This window comes from Fonsecaea nubica, assembly GCF_001646965.1.
Source record: "Fonsecaea nubica strain CBS 269.64 chromosome Unknown Scaff18, whole genome shotgun sequence".
Lineage (NCBI taxonomy): Eukaryota > Fungi > Ascomycota > Eurotiomycetes > Chaetothyriales > Herpotrichiellaceae > Fonsecaea > Fonsecaea nubica.
In genome coordinates this window covers 188,151-209,372 of record NW_019173691.1, presented here as the reverse complement: position 1 = coordinate 209,372, position 21,222 = coordinate 188,151, and the positions used below count along the sequence as shown (strand labels likewise).

The 21,222-nt window shown below is 53.2% G+C and overlaps 6 protein-coding genes across 6 annotated transcripts; 3 read left to right on the top strand and 3 right to left on the bottom strand.

Moving 5' to 3' along the window:
• Positions 1-749: 749 nt before the first annotated feature.
• Positions 750-2,393, top strand: AYO20_03741 (hypothetical protein; the record flags this gene model as incomplete). Its single annotated transcript, XM_022642041.1, has 2 exons — positions 750-1,377; positions 1,447-2,393. 2 exons carry the CDS (start codon positions 750-752, stop codon positions 2,391-2,393), a joined length of 1,575 nt encoding a protein of 524 aa, XP_022501984.1.
• Positions 2,394-6,172: 3,779 nt separating this feature from the next.
• On the top strand, positions 6,173-7,711 carry AYO20_03740 (homogentisate 1,2-dioxygenase; the record flags this gene model as incomplete). Its single annotated transcript, XM_022642040.1, has 3 exons — positions 6,173-6,240; positions 6,302-7,547; positions 7,613-7,711. The coding sequence occupies 3 exons, from the start codon at positions 6,173-6,175 to the stop codon at positions 7,709-7,711; spliced, it is 1,413 nt and encodes a 470-aa protein (XP_022501983.1).
• A 1,140-nt stretch (positions 7,712-8,851) lies between these two features.
• AYO20_03739 (hypothetical protein) lies at positions 8,852-10,561 on the top strand (the record flags this gene model as incomplete). Its single annotated transcript, XM_022642039.1, has 1 exon — positions 8,852-10,561. One exon carries the CDS (start codon positions 8,852-8,854, stop codon positions 10,559-10,561), a length of 1,710 nt encoding a protein of 569 aa, XP_022501982.1.
• Positions 10,562-11,408: 847 nt separating this feature from the next.
• On the bottom strand, positions 11,409-12,760 carry AYO20_03738 (branched-chain amino acid aminotransferase; the record flags this gene model as incomplete). Its single annotated transcript, XM_022642038.1, has 2 exons — positions 11,409-12,427; positions 12,499-12,760. The coding sequence occupies 2 exons, from the start codon at positions 12,758-12,760 to the stop codon at positions 11,409-11,411; spliced, it is 1,281 nt and encodes a 426-aa protein (XP_022501981.1).
• Positions 12,761-15,671: 2,911 nt separating this feature from the next.
• On the bottom strand, positions 15,672-18,416 carry AYO20_03737 (hypothetical protein; the record flags this gene model as incomplete). Its single annotated transcript, XM_022642037.1, has 1 exon — positions 15,672-18,416. The coding sequence occupies one exon, from the start codon at positions 18,414-18,416 to the stop codon at positions 15,672-15,674; it is 2,745 nt and encodes a 914-aa protein (XP_022501980.1).
• Positions 18,417-19,067: 651 nt separating this feature from the next.
• AYO20_03736 (hypothetical protein) lies at positions 19,068-21,138 on the bottom strand (the record flags this gene model as incomplete). Its single annotated transcript, XM_022642036.1, has 3 exons — positions 19,068-19,365; positions 19,429-20,024; positions 20,119-21,138. The coding sequence occupies 3 exons, from the start codon at positions 21,136-21,138 to the stop codon at positions 19,068-19,070; spliced, it is 1,914 nt and encodes a 637-aa protein (XP_022501979.1).
• Positions 21,139-21,222: the final 84 nt, after the last annotated feature.

The window sequence follows — 21,222 nt, the reverse complement described above, 5'->3', positions numbered from 1 at the left end:
ATTCCGCACCTGGTCGTAGAGAACTTACCGCATCTGGGGGTATTTGCATAGGAACCAATCATAATAGAGGGATTCAAGATTAGGTCACAATTAGAAGAATCTGCACCAATTGGATGCGGGTGGTTGTTAGGCTAATAATTACTTCATTCCCCGGATTCTCGCCGTATTCGATCTTCTCCTCTTTCAACTCCATCGCATCCCGTGCTATTGGCCACTTGCGATGGGGGTGATGTTCCAAACAATGACGATGAAGCGGCCTCGTTCCGCTCAAGGATGCCTTTACGAGGCCGTCAACTTCTCCACCTCCACTACTGAGTGCGGATGATAGGCACCCCTCCAACTGTAGGACCCCTTCGTGAGACACCTGCCACTTGCACGCCCTCTACCGCAGGTAAGCGTTGAACGAGAGGGGATTTTCTGTCCGAGATTCGTCCAGTACGTCTCTTCGACTACGATTGTTGTGGGCGGTGTGCCAGAAGGATATAATTGAGAAAGACCAGCCTCTGCATTCTCAAAGAATCCGACTCCATCTCTCAATTCTCAGTTCTATCAGCAGCGTTCACTTGTCTTCTCAACCGGCAGGCTGTGCCCTAGATTAGCACGCCGGACTCGATATCTTTCTTTTTCTGCCTTGAGGGCTGACGGCCTTGACTGTCTGCGCGTCCTATATCATATATTGAAACGCCCATCACCACAACTTTGAGCGAGTTCTGTTTGCCTGGGGACCAATTCCCAAAGCGACCACCAAGATGACTGTCATCATATCTCCTGCAACTCTCTCCTTTGTCTTCCTCGCTCTGGGATACTTCCTGATCCGCTATCTGAACTCAACCGACCAGCCCAAAATCAAGGGCCTACCTGAAATCCCAGGTGTGCCACTGTTTGGAAACCTGCTTCAACTGGGCGAGGATCACGCTCGTGTCACGGCTCGATGGGCGAAGAAATATGGCTGGCCCGTCTTCCAGACCCGCTTGGGCAACCGTCGCATCATCTTTGCCAACACGTTCGACTCGGTCAAACACTTTTGGATCACCAACCAGTCGTCTCTGATCTCCCGGCCCACGCTGTACACCTTCCACAGCGTCGTCTCGAGCAGCCAGGGCTTCACCATCGGAACATCGCCATGGGATGAATCCTGCAAGAGGCGCCGCAAGGTGGCCGCTACAGCCTTGAACAAACCAGCCGTTCAGAGCTATATGCCTTTCATCGATTTGGAGAGTTGTGTCGCCATCAAGGACATGTACAAGGACTCGATGAATGGCACGTTGGACTTGGACCCGCGAAAGTACTTCCACCGCTTTGCTCTCAACACAAGTTTGACATTGAACTATGGCATCCGGATCGACGGAGGAATCGATCAAGAGCTGCTCAGGGAAGGTGAGTTTATTTTTCCAAACCGAAAATTCTAGACATGGAAACGGGCAAGCTGACAGTCTCCCGTTCAAGTTGTCCACGTCGAACGAGTCGTGTCGAATTTCCGCAGCACATCCAATAACTGGCAAGACTATATCCCCCTGCTGCGACTGCCGTTCATCTCCCGCCAGAACAAATCAGCTGCAGAATACCGAGAGCGTCGGGACAAGTATCTCACCACTTTCCTGAACATGCTCAAGGAGCGCATCGCGAATGGGACCGACAGGCCCTGCATCACCGGCAACATCATCAAAGACCCCGAGGAAACGCTCAACGAGGCCGAACTCAAGTCCATCTGCTTGACGATGGTCTCTGCGGGCATCGACACCGTCCCCGGCAACATGATCATGGGACTCGGCTACCTGGCGTCCCCCGAGGGCCAACACATTCAGAAGAGGGCCTACGAAGAAATCATGAAAGTCTATCCCGAAGACGGCGAGGCGTGGGAGAAGTGCCTCGTCGAAGAAAAGGTGCCGTACATCACGGCCCTGACCAAAGAGATCCTCCGTTACTTCACCGTGATCCCCATCTGCCTCCCGAGGACCAGCATCAAGGATATCCAGTACGGCGACGTGACCGTCCCCGCGGGCAGCGTCTTCTACATGAACGCCTGGGCCGCCGACTATGACGAGACGCACTTCAAGGATCCTGCCAAATTCATCCCGGAACGGTACCTCAACGACCAGGAGGGCAGCGGGACACCCCACTACGGCTACGGCGCGGGCAGCAGGATGTGCGTGGGCTCGCACCTGGCGAACCGCGAGATCTACACGGCGTTTTTGCGCATGATCGTGGCGTTCGAGTTTGTGCCGGCAAAGGACCCCAAGGACTGGCCCATCCTCGACGCCATCGAGTGCAACAGCATCCCGACCGCCCTCACCACCGAGCCCAAGCCCTTCAAGGTCGGTTTCCGGGTCCGGAACAAGGAGGCCCTCGACCGATGGATCCGTGCGAGTGACGAACGGACCAAGGATCTTTAGAGGGCAAGAAAAACAAAAAGAATGACTGATGCGGATTTCCCTCACCGCAGGGCCCAAAGGGGAAAACTGAATGAGTTTTCCAAGCGGATGTGCATTGTGGCATTGTGGCGGCTGGGGGCAGAATTTGTAAAGCCTTCCCGGCTTGGGAGGTATGATGATTCGACGACCCAGTCTGGATTCTTTTCTAAGCATTCGAATACTTTGGTTCGAACATCTTAATTTTTATATCATATGCACGAGCCGTGGTGTCGTCGAGGGTAAAAGGGACGAATCTTGTTCCGGGGTTGTGTTGAGCTAGCCCCAACCAAGTCTTTGCTGCTGCTGTTGTTCAGATTGAGTCATTTCTTTCTTGGTGCTGGTCCAACAGTAACATGTTGCATTCCACAACTCTGAAATGAATAGGGAGTTCTTGTCCTGCATCGATTCCTGGGCTTCCGTTTTTATTTTGAGTTATCCCCCTCAAAGTGGGTAGGGCACGGAAGTCCCAGAGAATTTGCTTTGCAGGTCCTCCGCTTTCTCTCGTGGAACCAAACTTGGGAACGAAGCTTGGATCCTTTGGTGAGACTTGTTGGGAAAACCTGATGACCTTGAGCTCAACCATACAAATAGTAGTTTTTGTGTGAGAGAGTGTGTTGTCTTGCACAGATAGGACGTGCGTGCTTATAATTCCCCGGCATTCAAACAAACTGGACAGGTTGCTTGCTTGCTTGCTTGGGCTGTATATTCTCTCTCTCTCTCTCTCTTTTCTGGGGAAACCGCTATTCTTTAGTATTATAGCCCATCGCCCTCGAAGCGACTAGGCTGAGGCTTCGCGTCCTCTCGTTCCGTCCGGCGTGGAGCACGTTGGCAAAGGGTTCCTCACCTTATCCTCCTCGGAATCCCATATTGCTTGATCCGAGCCTTGTTCGGTCAGGCCAGGTCAGGTCAGGTCAGGGGCAGAGCAACACTTTGAGAGAACCGAGACGTATCATCTCACCTAGTCGGCGTCGGCGGACACCACAGCAACTGTTATTGGACACGATCTCTTCCCAGAAAGCCCACACATAGCAAGGCTCCCAATACTCGGAAACCATCCAATCACAACGTCCATCATGTCCAGACCGCGTCTATATGCCACGCAACAAGTCCCCTGGTGGCAACGCAACGAAACTATCCAGGTGGCGCTAGACTTCGCAGAGCAGTGGAGAAGGAACAGGATGGAAAATGCGCAGGGTAGGTTCATCTCATCTCATTTCGTCCTTGTTCACATCTCGTTGCCCAATCATTGTTTGTTTCTCTGTTTCAAGGGTCAGCCATATTTGTAACTTGTGCAACTTGTGCGCCAAAGTATGTGTTTTTCCCGCAAAAAGGTGCTCGGTATTGTAGTCGATTTGTGCCACCGTCCGGCTGCAACTCCGATGCCGCTGACATCAAGGTCTCTGATGGCAAACCTGATGATTGGCTGCAGCTCTGTCCTCTCACTGGAGACCTCTGAGTTCCCGGCGTCATTCCGCTAAGCCTGAACGTTTGCGACGCGGACATGTTGGAATGGTAATTGAGAGGCGGGGGATCTTTGAGGACCAAACGATGGAAGGGTTGTACGAGCAAGCCGCCCGAGCCGGCCAAAGTTGCCTCCCTGCGCTCGAGGAGCATCAGAGTGCTTCATGGCCTTGTGATTGGACGTCGCCACCTCGTGAACTGTTCGTTGCCGAGACCTTCTGGATAATTCGACACTTTCCACAAGATACGAGCCATTGGGCCATCTGTTGATGAACGCGAAACCCAGACTCTTGGAAGAGGAGGTTTGAGATATCAGGCTATTTTCGCATTCTCGAGATCGCCGGCAACGTGCTCTGGATCGGCCGTGAACACTCGAGAACACAACAAAGTGCCATGACGACGACGATCCAAAAAGTGACGATCACTGGCGTCATACGGCAGCGTAGTGGCAGGCAAGAGGCCAGCGAGCCAGCTAGGCATGGGTGATTTTGTTGGAGAAGCAATGTTTTGCTCGGAATGGTGGCAGCCGTCATGATGGGTTACCATGGCACAATGGGTGAATAGGCTCTAACAGGGGCGCCCCTTGACCCCTCACAACTCAAACATGGGCTGGAACAGGGCAACACACGGGCTGCTTGCAATCCCCCCTTTGGGCCCCAGAGCACCTGAAGCCAGCCACGGCACAGGCGCACCCATCGCAGATCTTCAGGCAGATTGTCGCCCCATTGACCGATGCGTCCAACCGCCCAGACGGTTGTCCCGGGGCGCCCAGAAATAACCACCGAGGGCTAACAAGCCAGCAGCCCGCAGCCAGCCACGCTGCACGAGCATCAGCATCTTACACCCGCAGTCATTCTGACTCCAAAACGAGGGCGCACGCGGGCGCATCCTCTTGCGCAGCCGACACAGAAACAGCAACATCTTTCAGGCGAGCCAATTTCAGCAAAACCGGAGATGGGTTCCTTTTCATCTTTCCTTCTTTTGCACTGATCAGAAGACGTCAGACTCACACAAGCCCACCACCACCGATTTCACTTTCCTCTTCTCTCACCATTCTCACACCCCTCGGTTAAAGGGCTGCTTCGTTGGGTGGTGAGGGGTCCATGCGTGTGCAGTTGACAAGCAGGCGTCACTGAACGCACAAAAGACCGAGAGGGTGGGCTGTTTAGCGGGAAAGTCGGCACAGGAGGCAGGAGATTGGGACATTGGCCTGGGATCGGGGTTTTGTTTGGGCGTCTCAATTCGCCCTGCCGATCGCCCCACTGCCCACAACAGCCACTAGGCCCACCCAAGTGCACCTAAAACTGGCTGCTAAACTTGCTTGCGACGCAGACATCCCGCACTGTCCAGGCACCTCGAGCCCGAGTCCAAGCCCAAAAGAAACAAAAAACTTACGCCTCATTCCGCTATCCATGTCTTGTCGGGGGCCCCAGTGGCTTGCTCTCATCCATTCACGGCGCTTTGGCATCTCCAATTCCTATCTCGGAATGCTATCCCACTGTGTCCGTGCCTTTTGCCCTCACCTGCCTCTAACCTAATCTTGGACGGTTGCAGCGAAATTTCTCGCCCGTCCTCGTGTTTGACCAGCTGTGCGTGGCCATGAAAAGATGACTCTGCGGGCATGGCCGTCCAACCACAGAGGCACAACGGCCACACCTCCTTCTCGCATTGGGTGTGATGGAGCTGTGCTTGTAGCTCGGGCTCGCAGTCTATCGGGAGACCGCCAAGTCATTATCGCCAGTGACTCCCACCCCTGTCCATCTTGGTGTCTTTGCAGCCCCTCCCCATTTGAATCCCTCGCATATTCACGAAAACTGGGTCCTAGCGCACCTGCACTATTGTTTGGGGGATTGTATCCACTTCTGCACTTCGCATCCCATCTTCAGGTTGAGGGACTACTTGGGCCCGTTTTGCATTTCATTCATATTCCTCCTCCCCACGGAATCAGTCCCTCGCTTTCTCACAAACCATTCCGCACTCTCCTCTCTGACCAGTCTATCTCATTCCTCATCACAGGTGATCATACGACAATACTGCCCTTCATGCAGGGCCTTAAACGTTTACAAGAGGCCATCGAAAGGCACCGCGAAAACAAGGACATCAACATCAAGTACAAGACGCCCCTCACCAGTAAGTCCATTCACTGCTCCCTCTCAGCTCTTCTCAGCTCTTCCTGCCAGCCTCGTCCATTTTCATTCACTTCACCTTTTCCAGCCTCGACAGAAGTCGTGACTTGTCACTAACACTGCTGTTACTAGTTCGCAACGTGAATACTTTTACCGACGAACAAGCCATCGACGATGCCTGTAACCCAATTCGCTGTGACCGACACGTACGAATATCTGAATGGGTTCGGGGGGTACAAAGAGTATGGGATTTCTCAATGCTTTTTTTTTTGGTTTACCATTGGCTGACATGGTCGTCCTCAGGAGTGAAGCTATTCCAGGCACGCTACCTGTAGCGGCAAACTCTCCTCAAAAATGCCCGTACGGCCTGTACAACGAGAAGTTTTCAGGCACGGCCTTCACTGCGCCACGAGACGAGAACCAGCAGACATGGCTCTACCGAATCCTTCCCTCTGCTAGCCACCAGAACTTCCAACCGGTGCCGTCGTCCTCCTCGCAGTCCCTAGCCTCTCCCACTCCCAGTTTCGGCACCCATTTCAATGTGATCCCGAACCAGCTGCGATGGGATCCCTTCGATTTCGACAAAGAGGTGTCTTGGATTCACTCCCTGCACCTGGTGGCTGGCGCGGGAGATCCCACCATGAAACAAGGCCTGGGCATCTACATCTACGCCTGTGGCAACAGCATGCCGGACAAGACGGCATTCTACAGTGCCGACGGTGATTTCTTGATTGTTCCACAACATGGGGTGCTTGACATCCGAACCGAATTTGGCAAGATGCTTGTGCGACCGAATGAGATCTGTGTCATCCCGCGGGGAACTCGATACCACGTTACATTGCATAACAACGAGCCCGCACGAGGATATGTCTGTGAATTGTACCAGGGCCACTTCAAATTGCCCGAGTTGGGACCGATTGGCTCCAATGGTCTTGCAAACGCACGCGACTTCCAGACACCGGTGGCCGATTTCATCGAGGATTACGAGAATACTGAATGGACGCTGTACGGCAAATTCGGCGGCAATCTCTTTTCAGCCAAGCAGTCTCACACCCCATTTGACATTGTGGGCTGGCACGGCACTTACTATCCCTACAAGTACGACCTAGGCCGATTCAACCCTGTGGGCAGCATCTCCTACGATCATCCCGACCCTTCCATCTTCACCGTCTTGTCTGCCCCGTCTCATCCTCACGGAGCAGGAACGGCTGTTTTAGATTTCGTCATCTTCCCTCCCCGATGGCTGGTGGCCGAAGACACCTTCCGGCCCCCGTGGTATCATCGCAATACCATGTCCGAGTTCATGGGGCTGATCATGGGTAACTACGATGCCAAGGGGGCTGGCAAGGGCGGGTTCCAGCCAGCAGGAGCAAGTCTTCATAACACGATGAGCGGGCATGGACCAGACATGCAGACATTTGAAAAGGCGTCGACGGTGGATTTGCCGCCTCAGAAGGTGGGCGAAGGCAGCATGGCATTCATGTTTGAGAGTTGCTTGATGGTTGGGGTGACCGAGTGGGGGTTGAAGACTTGCCAGAAAGTGCAAGAGGTGAGTGTTTTAATCCTGATGCCACACTGTACGTGCTTGGGAGCCACCGCTGACATTTGCTTTAGACATACAATGCGCATTCTTGGGAGCCATTGAAGGTGCATTTCAAGCGACCGGAACCGTCGCACGGCGTTAGCAATGGGGCCAAAAAGACCACGACATGAGGGCGATGAGTTAGAAAACCATTGACGACGACCATGCGGCGGGGTGACAGCAGCAGCAGCAGCCACCACTAAAAGGACCGCATATTTAATCTTGATACAACTGTTGTCTACATACTAGTTGTAATCGAAAAGTGCCAAAAAAACATGATACCCCCAAACTTCTGGTCCATCTTCACATTTTTCGCATATCATTGAATAGCTGCATTGTACCTTGTACGTGCACTACTTGTAATGCCCCTTAACAAGGAGGATCCGGGAAGCACATGCATAGTGGCCGTGTCTCCGTATCGATAAAGCGGGGACGAGGGCGTCTTCAATGGCGCAAACTTCTGGGCCACGATCCAATCAGGTCGATTTGTTCTAGAACGTGCAGCGTGTTTTCATGTCTAGAGTTGGTCCTCGTTTCTTCTCTCACGCTCGCCTCAGCTTGTCCCCTTGTTGCCTCTCTCAGCTTTAACATTGGGAAAATGTCGAAATGAGCACCACCAACCTCCCGGCAAGGCCAAACCGGGGTCCATCTCCTGGGCCTCCCCCTCCCACGCTTCCAGAGATCCTTGAGCAGCCACTGACCGTCCCGCCCGCCACACACGAGGGCACTGAGAAGCAAGTATGAGTGTCGCTAGGCTGGTTTGCTCTGCTCCTATCACCTATCACGGCCATCACACGAGGGTCGTCCATGGGTGTCGTGTGCTCACTGTGCTTGATACACGTGCCCATATCCGTCCATCTCGACGTTTCCGAATTGCAATTGTTGCGAACAACTCGTCCTTATTTTCCCAAGCAGCTTCTGGTATTCCCTGCCCTCCCAGGTCTTTCTCCTTGGTTGTGTTCTGACAACAGTCCTCGTCGTTGCCTTTTTTAAACACCCCTCGTTTCCCCCCTTCGCTCGCTCATCATGCCCTCAGTTCTGTCATTGTGCTTCTCTTCTGGCAGTGCGTTGACTCTCTCGGTTCCGGTGTGAAACGTTGGAGATTTCTTCACAAAGCCCGGATATACACACCTCGCGTGCTTCAGTCTGAGACCACTTGACCCCTCTCCTCTACGTGTCCTACGACTCGAGTACTCGGTACTATTCTTGCGTTGCCCTCCTACATTCATCTCGATCGACATTCGATTGTTCGCCCCTCCTCTTCCTCAACTATGCCACGGCCGAAACCACCGCCCACTCCAACCGGCTCATCTGACTTGAAAGCCTTGGAGAACTTGAAGGCGTTCCAGACCTCAGAGATGGAATCGATCTTCACTCTGCCACCGCCAGCAATTCGGTCGACCGACGCACACTCCCAGACCCACTCGAATGGAAAGTCGTCGCATACACGAGACGCCACAAACTCTACGGCGCCCTCGCAAAGTACGCCTCCTGTCTCCCCTCAAGACAAACCGCTCGCCGCGAGTCCCCGACACAAGAGGACGTCTTCAGGAGTGGTCAAAGCGGCCGTCGAGTCTGCGGCCACCAACGGCGGTGCCAATACTTCCTACGCTCTCCCCCCTCCTCCAAGTCGAGCCCGTAAGATCATTCAGATGAAGCCAAAGTCTCAGGCGACAAACAACTCCTCTCCAGCCAGTGATGCGAGCTACGTACCTCCCGCATCGGCGGCAACCTCCGCGACGTCTCCTCCCAACAAAGCCTCCACAGCTGCACCCGCAGCGTCGAACACCACCACAAACTCGAAGCGGAAACAACCCTCTGCCACAAGCGCTGCGGGCAGAAAGATTGCCCGCAAGACCGCCCATAGCATCATAGAAAGACGCAGGCGGAGTAAAATGAATGAAGAGTTTGGGGTCTTGAAAGATATGATTCCCGCTTGTGAAGGCGTGGAGATGCATAAACTTGCCATCTTGCAAGCAGGAATTGAGTACGTACGGTACTTGGAGGGATGTGTGGCCCAGCTAAAGGACGAGAATGCAAAGTTAGGGGGCAGAATGAGATCAACAAGTTCGAGGATGCAGGTTGACGACCCGCCGGGGGACGATGAGGATTTGGACGACGAAGACGAAGACGATCAAGACGATCAAGACGAGGATGAGGATGAGGATGGAGCTGTCGACGTCGTGACTGCGACTATTCCTGTGGCCCCACCAGCAAGGGGACGGAGTAGTCGACCTAGTACCGTGGCCGGCAGCGAATGGACCTTGCGCGACTCGCGCAAGTCCTCTGTCGCGTCATTGAGCGGTTCTTCAGCCTATCCGTCTCCCAACATTCACAGCCAATCGCAAGGAGCAATGGACGAAGCTGGTAGCTTGAGGAAGAGACCCCTCTTACCCGCCGGCGTCCAGTCCTTTACAGCATCACCTTCCATCACCGTGCACTCAGGAGGCATGGTCTCCTCTGCGACTCCGACTCCGACACTGTTGTCACCAGCATTCAACTCCATCCATTTCTCACCCGACCTGGCACGGACGCAAACCAATAGCAGTGTCGGGAAATCTGGAAGCGGCGTGCTGAACACGCCGACGTCCTCGTGGGCGACCGTTAATCCCTCGGGCAGCTCTTCGGGTTCGATGTCAAACCCGAGCCCGAATTTACAACCGCTGCCTTCCCCAAAAGCTGCCATGAACCTGCCACTGCCTCACCCTGCGGTGGCGTCCTTACAATTGCCACCCCATTACAACGCATCGATCCAGCGCGAACGTGAGGCTGGGAGCAGTTCTCCCGGCGCCCTCAGTGATGGTTCGGGCACCGCGGAGGCCACAGCCAGTGCGGCCTTGATGATGTTGACGAACGAGTGGAGAGGTGGTGGGAGGACCGAGGCCCAAAGCAGCGTGACAGCCTCGACGGTAGCCCGGATGAGGGACAACAGTAAAGATCGAGGCAAGGGCATGAGCGTGCGAGATTTGCTGAGTTCGTGAAATCGCCCGACAAATCATCTTCGGTTGCAATTTATCTGCGTGTATGGTTTGTATGTGTCTTGATGAGAACGAGAATAAGAACGAGCATGTGAATGAGTCTAGGAGGATTCGTCCCTGAAAAATAATATAGAAAAAGTTTATGGCTCTGCAATATATGGGGATCAGAGGTTCATACACACATATATACAAACTGGCGGGCTGGACATTGTTGGTCTATATCTCTTGAGCGCAACTATCTAGAGATCCATCTCTAGGTCTATGTAGAGACAGATCTATCTGTCTATATATATCCTGTCAGTATACCCAGGACGTGTGTCCGTACCTCGTATCCATGTTCATGTCAAATGTCAATGTCAACCAACGTCAACGGTGCGATCCTCAGGAGGTTTCACCCTCTTCACCAACCCCAACCAGTTCATTCCACTCACGTTTTATTTTTCGAAAGAGGAAGAAAAAGGGCGAAATGACGAGGGACGTCGCCATTCGATTTCACAATCTAAAAATGTATACGAGGTAGACACAACCGTATAACCATGTAATCATACAACCATACAGCTAGAAAAGGAGAAGATGTACAAAAGACAAAGAGGAGGGGGGAGGAGGCGCAGAACGTGTAGGGTTCGAAGAGGGAATGGAAAAAAGAAATGGCAGGGGAAAAGGGGGAGAAAAAAACAGTATCAATCAAACAGTATCAAAAAAACGATATGATAGAATTCACATCTCTTGTCTCTCTTTCTTTTTCTCTCTGTCTGTAAGGTATAACGAGTTCAGAAGGGGGGGCTAAAACAAGGCAGCATCATCTCCAATCTCTCTCTCTCTTTCTCTCTCGCCCCTGTTAGGTTCAGGCTTAGGCAGGAATTTTATAACTCCACGGATGGTCCTCGTCGCCGTACTGGATGGCCTCGATCCAGCCCTTCATCTTGCTGGCGACCTCGCCGGCCTCTTCGTTGGGTTTCAGGCCGCAGTGCAGGACGCGGTCCTTCCACGAGATGCTGCGCACGGGGGCGACGATGGCGGCGGTGCCGGCGCCAAACACCTCGAGCAGCCGGCCCTCGCTGTCCGCGTCGGCCAGGTCCTGCATCTTGACGTACCGCTCGGCGACGTTCCACCCTTCAGGCTCGAGGCGCTCGCGGGCCAGGGCGAGCACCGAGTCGCGCGTCACGCCTTCGAGGATGGTCCCATCGAGCGGCGCCGTCAGGAGCTCCTTTTGTCCCGTCTCCTTGTTGCGGATGCACACGAACAGGTTCATCGTGCCGACCTCGGTGATGTACTCTTCGGGGCCGAAGAGCCACAGGTTCTGGTGCAGCCCCTTTTTGGCCGCTTTCAGCTGTGGCACGATGCAGGGCGCGTAGTTGGCGCCCAGTTTCTTGTCGCCCACGCCGCCCGGCCAAGAGCGCACAGCATAGTCGGTGGCCTCTAGCGAGATGGCTTTGAAACCGGTTGGGTAATATGGCCCGACGGGGGACGCAATGACGTAGAGCAGCGCCGAACCCGGTGGTCCGACACCGAGCGTTCGCTGCGTCCCAATCAGCGTCGGTCGGATGTATAGTGAGTATCCCTTCTCGGCGGAGATGAAGCGCTCGTCCAACTTGCACAGCGTGCCGATCAAGTCTACAAGCTTGTCGCCTTCAAACGTGGGGAGCGCGATGCGGGCGGCCGACTTGTTCATGCGCTCCATGTTCTTGTCCGGCCGGAATAGTCGCAGTGAGTTATCTTTCAGACATTTGTACGCTTTCATGCCCTCGAAGCATTCGAATGCATAATGGAAGACGCAGGTCGCGGGATCGAGCGAGAGGTTTTGGTAGGGGGTTATCCGAGGAGGCAGCCAGCCCTGCGACGCCGTCCATTCGATGGACAGCATATGATCTGATTTTTTTTTTGGCGGTCAATAAACAAAGCCATAACATTCAAGGGCTATTCCATTCGGCCTCCCTTACCGGTAAAGGTTCTCCCAAATACAAGGTCTTTATTCGGCACCAGCTCTTTCGGGGTGGTGGTCTTGGTGACCTCCAACTTTGACGGGTCGATGCCCGGAAGCTTGGAGTGGATGTCATCGTCTACAGCCAAAGACGACTTTTGACGTGAAGAAAATGTCGAAAACAGTCTATAAGAGGGCTGTAGCCGTATCGAGTCCGACTTGAATGTGGATGAGGTGAGCGCACGCGCGCAGGGCGTGCGGAATAGCCGAGGGAGTGACATTGTCTTTGTCTGTTATTGCTCGGGGATCATCGAACGCCAGGGGGGCGGTGGGATTAGATATAGGAGAGAAGCTGGATGGTTGAGGGAGTCACCAGCTGCTTCGGGGAGAGGGAGCGCAGTAGTACGGGGGGAGAGGAGGAGAGATTGTCGAAGGGCGCCTCTTGAAGATAGAGATGTTGACAAGTGACTTGTTTCTTCCCTCGTATATTATGTCTTTCTGGTCTTTTTCTGTACAAAGTTACCTCGTTATTACATATCGTTTGGCGTTTGGGCGAAATTCTGGCCCGCGCGACATCGGAGCTCGGAGCTTGGCTGCGTCTTTCCGCCAATAACCGCCGTCAGCTTCACGTGAGCCGGTGCCGCCGGAGTTCTTCATCAGGCCCCGGACGAACGACCTCGAAGGGATTTTGTTCCTGCATAATCATTCTTACTCACTACTCGAGTACAAGAGCGAGGTACCGAGCACCCAGACAGCCAGACTATTGACTCAGAGGGCCCCTCAATACGTACACTACCCTGCATATTTATTCCCGATCCAGTCACCGCTAATTACATATCCTTTCCTGACTCCAATGCTTCCGACATCAATTCTCCAAAGACTCTCGAAGCCTTCATACCTGGGTAGGCCGACTGGTCCAATCGGACCGCCCCAATACGGTATTGAAACGAAGTGGGTTGATCCCGGTCGCATGTTTAGCGCCCCACCGAATCGCCTTTCAAACTTGGGGCCCCTGCTTACCCTCAACTCCACATGTAAGTACGCGCTTTGCGAAGTCGAACCCCAGTATTGTCAACCTCCATTGCTTGCCTGCCATGATCTAGCCTCTACGGAGTGGTCCTGGGGGAGAGGGGCATCCAGCCCTCCCAACCGCATCTACCGTAAGGTCATGCTTTGCGCGGCGAGACCAACCTCCTGACTCGCCTCAATGAAAGGATTCGACATCTCTTTTATCTATCAGCGAGCGGTGTTTGCACACAAGTCACTTTCTCTGTGCACTTGTGCGTACGTGCACAGATACATAGGTAGCTTCCAGGGCACGATCTTGGAGGGTTGCTCCGGGAAAAGTATTATAGAACAAGGACATAGGCTGTTCGTTTCCCCGTATCTTTCCAGCCATTGCGCATCTCTGAGTTGAAATGGGTTCAATCTCAGAAATCCGGGTTGACTCAAATATGTAGGTTTCAAGGACCATCAGGAGAGGAAGGGTTTCGGCATATTTACAGTCCTTTTTCCGCAGTGTATTATGTGCCCGTGTCCTCCTTCCCTTCCTTAAGCGCAAGTAGTCTTGGTACGGAAGAGAAGCGGCAAGGTCCCTTTCAGATGTTCTCACATCAAGTCGGCCCGTCGAGGCTGTCCTCGAGAATCTTCCTCCACGTTCAGTGCTCGCGCGTGGTGAAGAGGATGTCTCGCTGCGGCTTCCTCTCCTGCAAACACAGGTCAGCAACAAGCTCTTAGATGGAAGAAGCCAGCCCCGACATTGCAAGTTTCCCATTAAACCCCCGTTTTAGACGGCAGATGTAGACTTACTGCAACATGGAAGCTCTGGCTTTCACCAGCATCTTCGCATCGGGGTTCTCGTACGCCACCAATGGCTGTAACGCAGCGCGGATACCATGCTGCGCGGGTCCCATGGGAGCATCGTAATTGACCGAGAAGACAGACACGGAGTGTAGCAACCGTCGTCCACGACAGGGGTTTCGCCGGGTAGTGCACAGCTGCCTTCGATGCACACGTTGTTGCCGTCTGTGATCAGGTTCTGGTAAATGAAGAGTCCCGTGGTTGCATTGTACACGGCTTTGTCGGTCCTGGCACCGCCACCGAGTCGTGTCTGGATTGAATGGTGGGTTGACACATGAGTCGTTCGTCAACGACGTGATGGCTGGGGTGTTGACGCTGGCCATCAACTGCTCAGTATACTCTCTAATCCAATGGGTGGAGAGGGGAGAGTTTCGTGTTGCCTGCAAAGCTGGCTAGAGTCCATAGCCGGTAGGCATAAGAAGCTTGCCAGGCTTAAGGCTCTTGACGAGCTGGTTGTGACGACCTTGGTGGCCAACTGGGCCTGAGCCGTAGCTGGGCCAGGGTGGCCAGAGGGGGTAGTTATTGATCCAGGTGTATGAACGTTGATCGCCGTTGCCTCCGGCCGGAGAAGGGAATTCCTGGGATGTTCCGTTGGATGGCAGCATATGTAGCACCTGAAGGACGAGATTCCCATGGGTTCGACGCGAGATGAAGAATAGTCCTGGAGGTGCAGAACCAAAACTCATCAATAGTTCTGAGGCACGTTTACTAGTTGAAGATCCATACCTCTGAATGGGTGGGCTTGATTCCCTCGCAAGATAGAAAAACCCCTTGTATGGCCTAAAGTCGTCAGGATTACAGACAGATCTTTTCCGATCCTTGTCACGGTATAGAACCACGTCAGATGAAGGCCTTCGACCGAAGCAGTGTATGTAAATCGACAGACCTGATAGGGTTAATCAGATCATCTAGGCGAGAGCCTTACATTGAGCAGCGAATCAACCCCGGTCAGGCCAGAGCTTCGATTCAGCTTCTTTCCGGCCCACAAGGTCCACAGAATCGTGGTGGCTTAAGAGTTTCGCCCATGGCGCATATTACCATTGGTGGTTTTCATGCCAGGAACATTCACCGAATGGCGTTGCCAGTCTGATGCCCTTGCGCCTCAGGTACGAGTTGGAGTCTGTCATCCTGTCGCACAATGCGGACTAATTATGACCCAAATCTGCAATAGCTGGGTTGGCCAATACTGGGATCGTACGCGTCTTTCAGCAAGATCCAATCACTATACGAAAGAATCGCCTCTTCCTCCCAGCTTCGCGTGTGTCGATCTATAATTGCCGCCTATATCTGACCAATAGTGACACGGAGCAAATCGCCAACTCTCAGCCACTCTTATAGCAGAGATTCGTACTTGTCCAGACCTGTCTTCTGCTGTTGCGGTGTTTGCTGCTGAGATTTCTGCGGTTGCAACACGTTCATGGAGGCACCGAATCCAGGGGTCGGAGGCGAGGACACTGTGAAATTATTGTAATTTGGTTGCGGCCAAGCAGTCCTCTGACTGTTGCCTGGAGGAGGGGGAGCTATCATAGGCGCGAATCCAGGACTAGAAGTCCCTTGCGCTCCCGGAGGCGGGGGCAGTTGCCAGGTCGTATTTGGTGATGCTATCGGCGGAGATATGTTGCTTACAGAACCGGAGAGATAACTCGATGGCTGTAGCACTTGATGCTGACTCTGCAAGGGTGCAGGCGAAGATGAAGACGACCCCCAAATAGAGGCCGAGGATTGCTGGGCAGGTTGAAGACTTGGAAACGCCGAGGTACTGACATCCGGAGTAATTGAGCGGGATAGAGGTTGCGGTTGGAGAACTGGTAATGACGAGGGCATTTGATGCGCCAATGTGTTCCTCCCGCTGGCAGCATCTATGGGAGCCCACGAGTAGGATGGCGGATTCGGAGTCAGCTTTTGTCCATCAGAAAGAGCTCCCGCAAAGACATCGATCTTGTCAGTATTCTTGTCTCCAAGGACGAGCTTCTCAAAGTCATCTTCTGTGCTTGCGACTTGATTAGCTTGATGGATACCGTTACCGACCTGCTTAAGCGACGAGGAAGCAGCCCTTGACTCTGGAACCCTGCTCGAAGAGAGTTCCTGCAGTTTACGAATCTGTTCGCGCTCGATTTTGCTCGAGAGACTTTTGATGACATCCATGAACGCTTTGAATTGCGGCAGGTCAAGTAGAGGGCCTAAGGCAAAGTTCCAGAGGATGGGCATCACCTCAGTGGCTAAGAAATCAGTATCGCCAACAGTGCCGATTTGTCGGAACACCTTCAGAGCCGCCATCATGACTGCTGGTTCTTTCGTTTTGATCGCCTTCAGGAGAGGGACAATCTTCTCCTGCATTGTGAATTTGTCCAAGCTGGAAACATTCCTATCATGCTTTTCTTGCTGGGCCTTCCCAGGGAAGTCGTCGATATTGTTTTCTGTCTGGTCCGGTGTGACTCCACAGAGTACTCCCAGCGCTTCAAGGCCTCGAATCTTGATAGTCAGGCTATTGGTCTTGCTGAAAACGTTGGCCACAACTGGGAATAGATCGTGTTTGACCGTTGAAAAGTCGATCAAAGGGAGAACAACGGATAAGGTCTGTAAAGCGGCATCAGTAAGTGAATGGGTAGATGACTCCATCGCCACATGAACAATAGGTAAGACATCATCTTTGAACTGCTTCGCGGTGCAGTTGTCGGCAATGAGTTGAATGTTATTGAGGACTGCAAGGAAAGCGGCCTCTTTGCCGGTATCCCGTTCTTCGGTTTTGGGTTTGGACAAGAATATGTCTCTCATTCGTGGCAGGATATTATCCGAGACAAGTTCTTTGCTGAATGGGACGACTTTGACTATCTGGAAGATATTTTGCATAATGAGTGGGAGTAGTTCCCGATCCTTCATCTCGTCCAGAAGAACACTAAGGATCTTCTTTCCTAGCACAGAAGGCGGAAATTGAGGAAGGACTCGGCCGAGGCCTTTCATGAATTGTGATTTCTCGGCAGGAGTTTTGGCGGGGAAAGCATCCAAGAACCTCATCGTGTTGACCAAAATGTTGTCAAAGTATTGCGATTGCTGGAACTCACTCGCGGTCATCCGTTGAGCTGGTCTTCTGGTCAACATTCTCGGTAACGTGACATTCAACTCCCGTGGCAAGGCACCGTCGCAGAGATAGTTGTTTGCGCTGGTCGGTACGGTGGAAGCGCTGCTGAAGATCTTTTTATACGTTGACTGGCTGCCATGGGTTTCAATTGGTGACCTATGCGGCTGTCTGTAGCATGCGAGGATAACCAGAGCGAGTGAGAAGATATCGGCCGAGAAGTTGATATTCGAGTCGAGCACGAAGTCAGGAGAAGTATAGTCGAGGTCCAGTTGAACAGTTCGAGGGATTCGAGAATCATGGTGGAGGACCTCAGACAGAGAAATCTGAGGAACGGTCTGATGCCCTTCCGCTCCGTCGGGCGGCCCAGCGAAGCCGAGTCCGGAGATCTTCCAGTCTGACTTGGCATTGATCATGATAGCATCCGGAGTCAGGTTTCCGTGAACAAGCTTAGCAGAGTCGTGTAAGAATTCGAGCCCCTTCGCGACCTGCAGCAGCCCCTTCTGAATTTCCAATTCGTCGATTTCCACGTCTTGCTGTGCCCGAGAAGTGGCGCCATCATTCGACGCGGACCGCGAGACATTCTTCCCCCTTCCATTCCCCTCTCGATCCTTCTTTGCCAGTGCAGCGGATAAGGAGCACAAGACAGGCTCCGTCGCAAACATCAACCCTCCACTCCGGGTCTCTTCGACCGGTTCGACCAGCTGCAGAATAGAGGGATGACGTAGCCGAGCCAGGCTGCTGGCTTCCTTCTTCAAGCGCTCGACGACCTCATCTTGGATCTTGCGCACCGACGTGGCGCTCGTAGCACGTGCTCCAAACCCGCTAGTGGTGACATCGAGCGATTTCCTGTCAAAGATGAAAACCGAGGCGTGAGTGCCGCTGTTCTTCTTCTTCGCGTCAAAGATGGACCAGACCCCTACAGCTGCAGAGGGATGTTTGGACACTTCATAGTTGGACGTTATATTCGAGCTGAAGGACTTGAAGGCGGATGAGAACATTGGCGCTCGAAGTCGGATCTGCACACCCAGAACATGAGACAACTTAGAAAGTTAGGCTGTGGCAGCAATCCAAGTCGACGTCAATGTCCAGCGAAGTCCAGTGTAAGCGAAAGTTGATGGACATCGGGGAAGTGTATCTTATCCTGTCGCCTGGAATCGAGTCTTTGGTCTGATATTCGGGCATCGGAGATGAAACACGCCAAGACTCGGTTGCTGGATGATACCACGTGATCTACGCTATCATTACTGCGGATCACAGGCGCGCTGAAATGCATGTTTCTCCTTTTCCCTCGTTGACGCTGTCCTTCGTCGACGTGACCACCAAAGACTAACACTCAAAGTGTATCTCAAGAGTCATTTATTGCTTGCGTTGATATCAACCATGCATAACGCGAATGGCATTGTATATACTGAAAGATCGTACAAGATCCATCCGAGCCGCCAGATCATGAGTAGAGACAGATCCTTCCCTTTTGCTCAAGGCTGGATCACCATATCCTCCCCATTTGGTTACCATAAAACACCGTCGACACCTCACCACTGGGAGGGTCCCAAGAGCATGAATATCACAAATGTGCGACGTCCATTTCTGACTGTCTGTCCATACGTATTCATCGAACTCAACACAGTCCCCTCTTTCACGAGCCAACTTCACCGTCTTGTGCGTCGAAAGTTCATCCTCGCTCTCCATCGCTTCCCCCACTTCCGCGCAGCCCGTCGGATCCGCCTCGTGGGATAGTTCACGGGACTTTCGCCCCCAACGAAGATAGCTGCGTCGTAAAGGAGGCCCCCCAGAATAGCACCGCTTATGGGCCCTAACCATGCGACTTTGAACCAATAGCCGTCTGCGAAGAGGGTTTTGAAGTTGCCGTGACCGAGAACGAGCATTGCAAGGCGGGGGCCAAAGTCGCGTGCTGGGTTCATAGCTAGACCGGTGATATACCCAAATCTGTAGTGAGATAACATGCACAGGTCAGCCAGTCTGCGAACAAGAGCTCGTTCTTGTACTTACGCCATGCCAAGGACAGTAACTAGCAAGCCGACTATAAAGGCGTTCATCCCGGCCCCCGGAGGAGCATTGGTGTCGTCACCGAGGGCGAGAACCGAGATAGTTAGGATGGTGGTGCCCGCAAGTTCGGCCAGATATGCCGTGCCGCTATCAACCCAGGAGGCGCGGGGGAAGGTGAGGAAGTTAGATAATACTACTGTTGACATCGGCGACACCAGTGGAAAGACTGAAGCCGAGCCAATGCCTTCAGCCAACTTCTGTTCTACTAGGTGGCTTTGTTGCTCCTGCGCCGCATGCAGTTGCAGAGCGATGAGGCCGGGTTGGAAGATACCAAAGGCAACCAAAGCCGCCAGAAAAGCGCCGAGCATCTGAGCTGCGACGTAGACGGGGATTTTGCGCAACGGAAACCCACGGTAGATGTAGAGCATTAGTGATATCGCAGGGTTCAGATGAGCGCCGGATATCCCGCCCGCGATGTAGATGGCTAACATGGTCGCGAAACCCCATGCCCAGGTTCCTGTATCATTGACGCCAGCTGCTCCGCGCGAGACAGTCATTGACAGATTGGCGCTGAAACCAAGTGTGTATTGAACCATGATCTGTGGAACGAAGCAGATGTCAGAGTATCATCCTCAAATTTCTTGTCTGTATGACGAAAATTGAAGGGAAAGAGGTATGCAGAGGGTTACATACTCCTAGTAGCTCGGCCAACGGTTCTCGAAAGCGCAGCCGAATAATGGACCAGTATGTGTGCAGATTGTGGATTTCTTCCTCTTCGGCCTGATACGCTGCCAAAGGAACTGCATCCTCGTAGGGGTCGTCTTTCCATTCCTCTTCCTCCTCCTTTGCTCGCTTCACATTTGCCACTGCTTCGGGTAGTGACAGCTCTGGTGGTTCAATCTGCTCCGTCTGTTGAGACTCGGAGCCAGCTTCTTCCTCGATTGTATCTTCTGGTCGAATCCACGTGTGCGGCGTTTCGGTCAGTGCGTCTGAAGTTCTTCTGGCGGCACCAAAGGGTGAAAATGCGGGTGACTCTTGGTACTGGTTTTGATAGGCTCGGTACAGGGATATTTCTCTCTCGCGTCGGATAGTGTCCAATTGCGAAGATACCTTGTCTGGCCTTAGAGAGGGTTCAATCCTGCCGGCTTCGATATCTGCCATCAGCGGCTGTTGTGCTTCTCTTTCTTCCTCTTGGACTTCCTTCTCAAGCTCGTCCTTCGCGGGAACCATGCCTGGTCTCAGCACACGAGGCAACGGTTTAGCAAGACCCCACACGGGTCTGACATTTGTTGGTTGATCATATGCCGGATTGAGTTGTGTGTATCCTGGGTCAATGTATGGTTGGTTGGCGGCCAAGGTATCCAGAGGAGGGGGGCCAGCGAGGGAGAATTTTCGGGACGCAGTATCAGTGGCATCGCCTCTCGCTGAAGGGGCAGCAATGACAACAGATCTTCTGCTGGAATCCGCATAATCTCTCCCCCAAGTTCGTGCTGGACCAGGACTTGGGTTCGGACTTGTTTGAAGGCTACTGATGCGATGACGCAGTGAAGCCGGGCCAAAGTTGAAGTCGGGATACCTAGAACGAGATTGATGCTGGGACGGCGACCTCGATAGGTTCTGCTCGGCATAGTCTCTGGAGAGCACCCGACCTGAGGTTCGTGTTGACACCCTCGACGCACCCTCTGGGCTGTTTGCCTGTTCACTGTTCTCCATAGTTGACGAATGGTTATCTCAGGCCGGTAAGGTTTGGATCTAGGTTCCGGCACCCGGATATTTTGCTGCAAAGTCTTCAAGTGC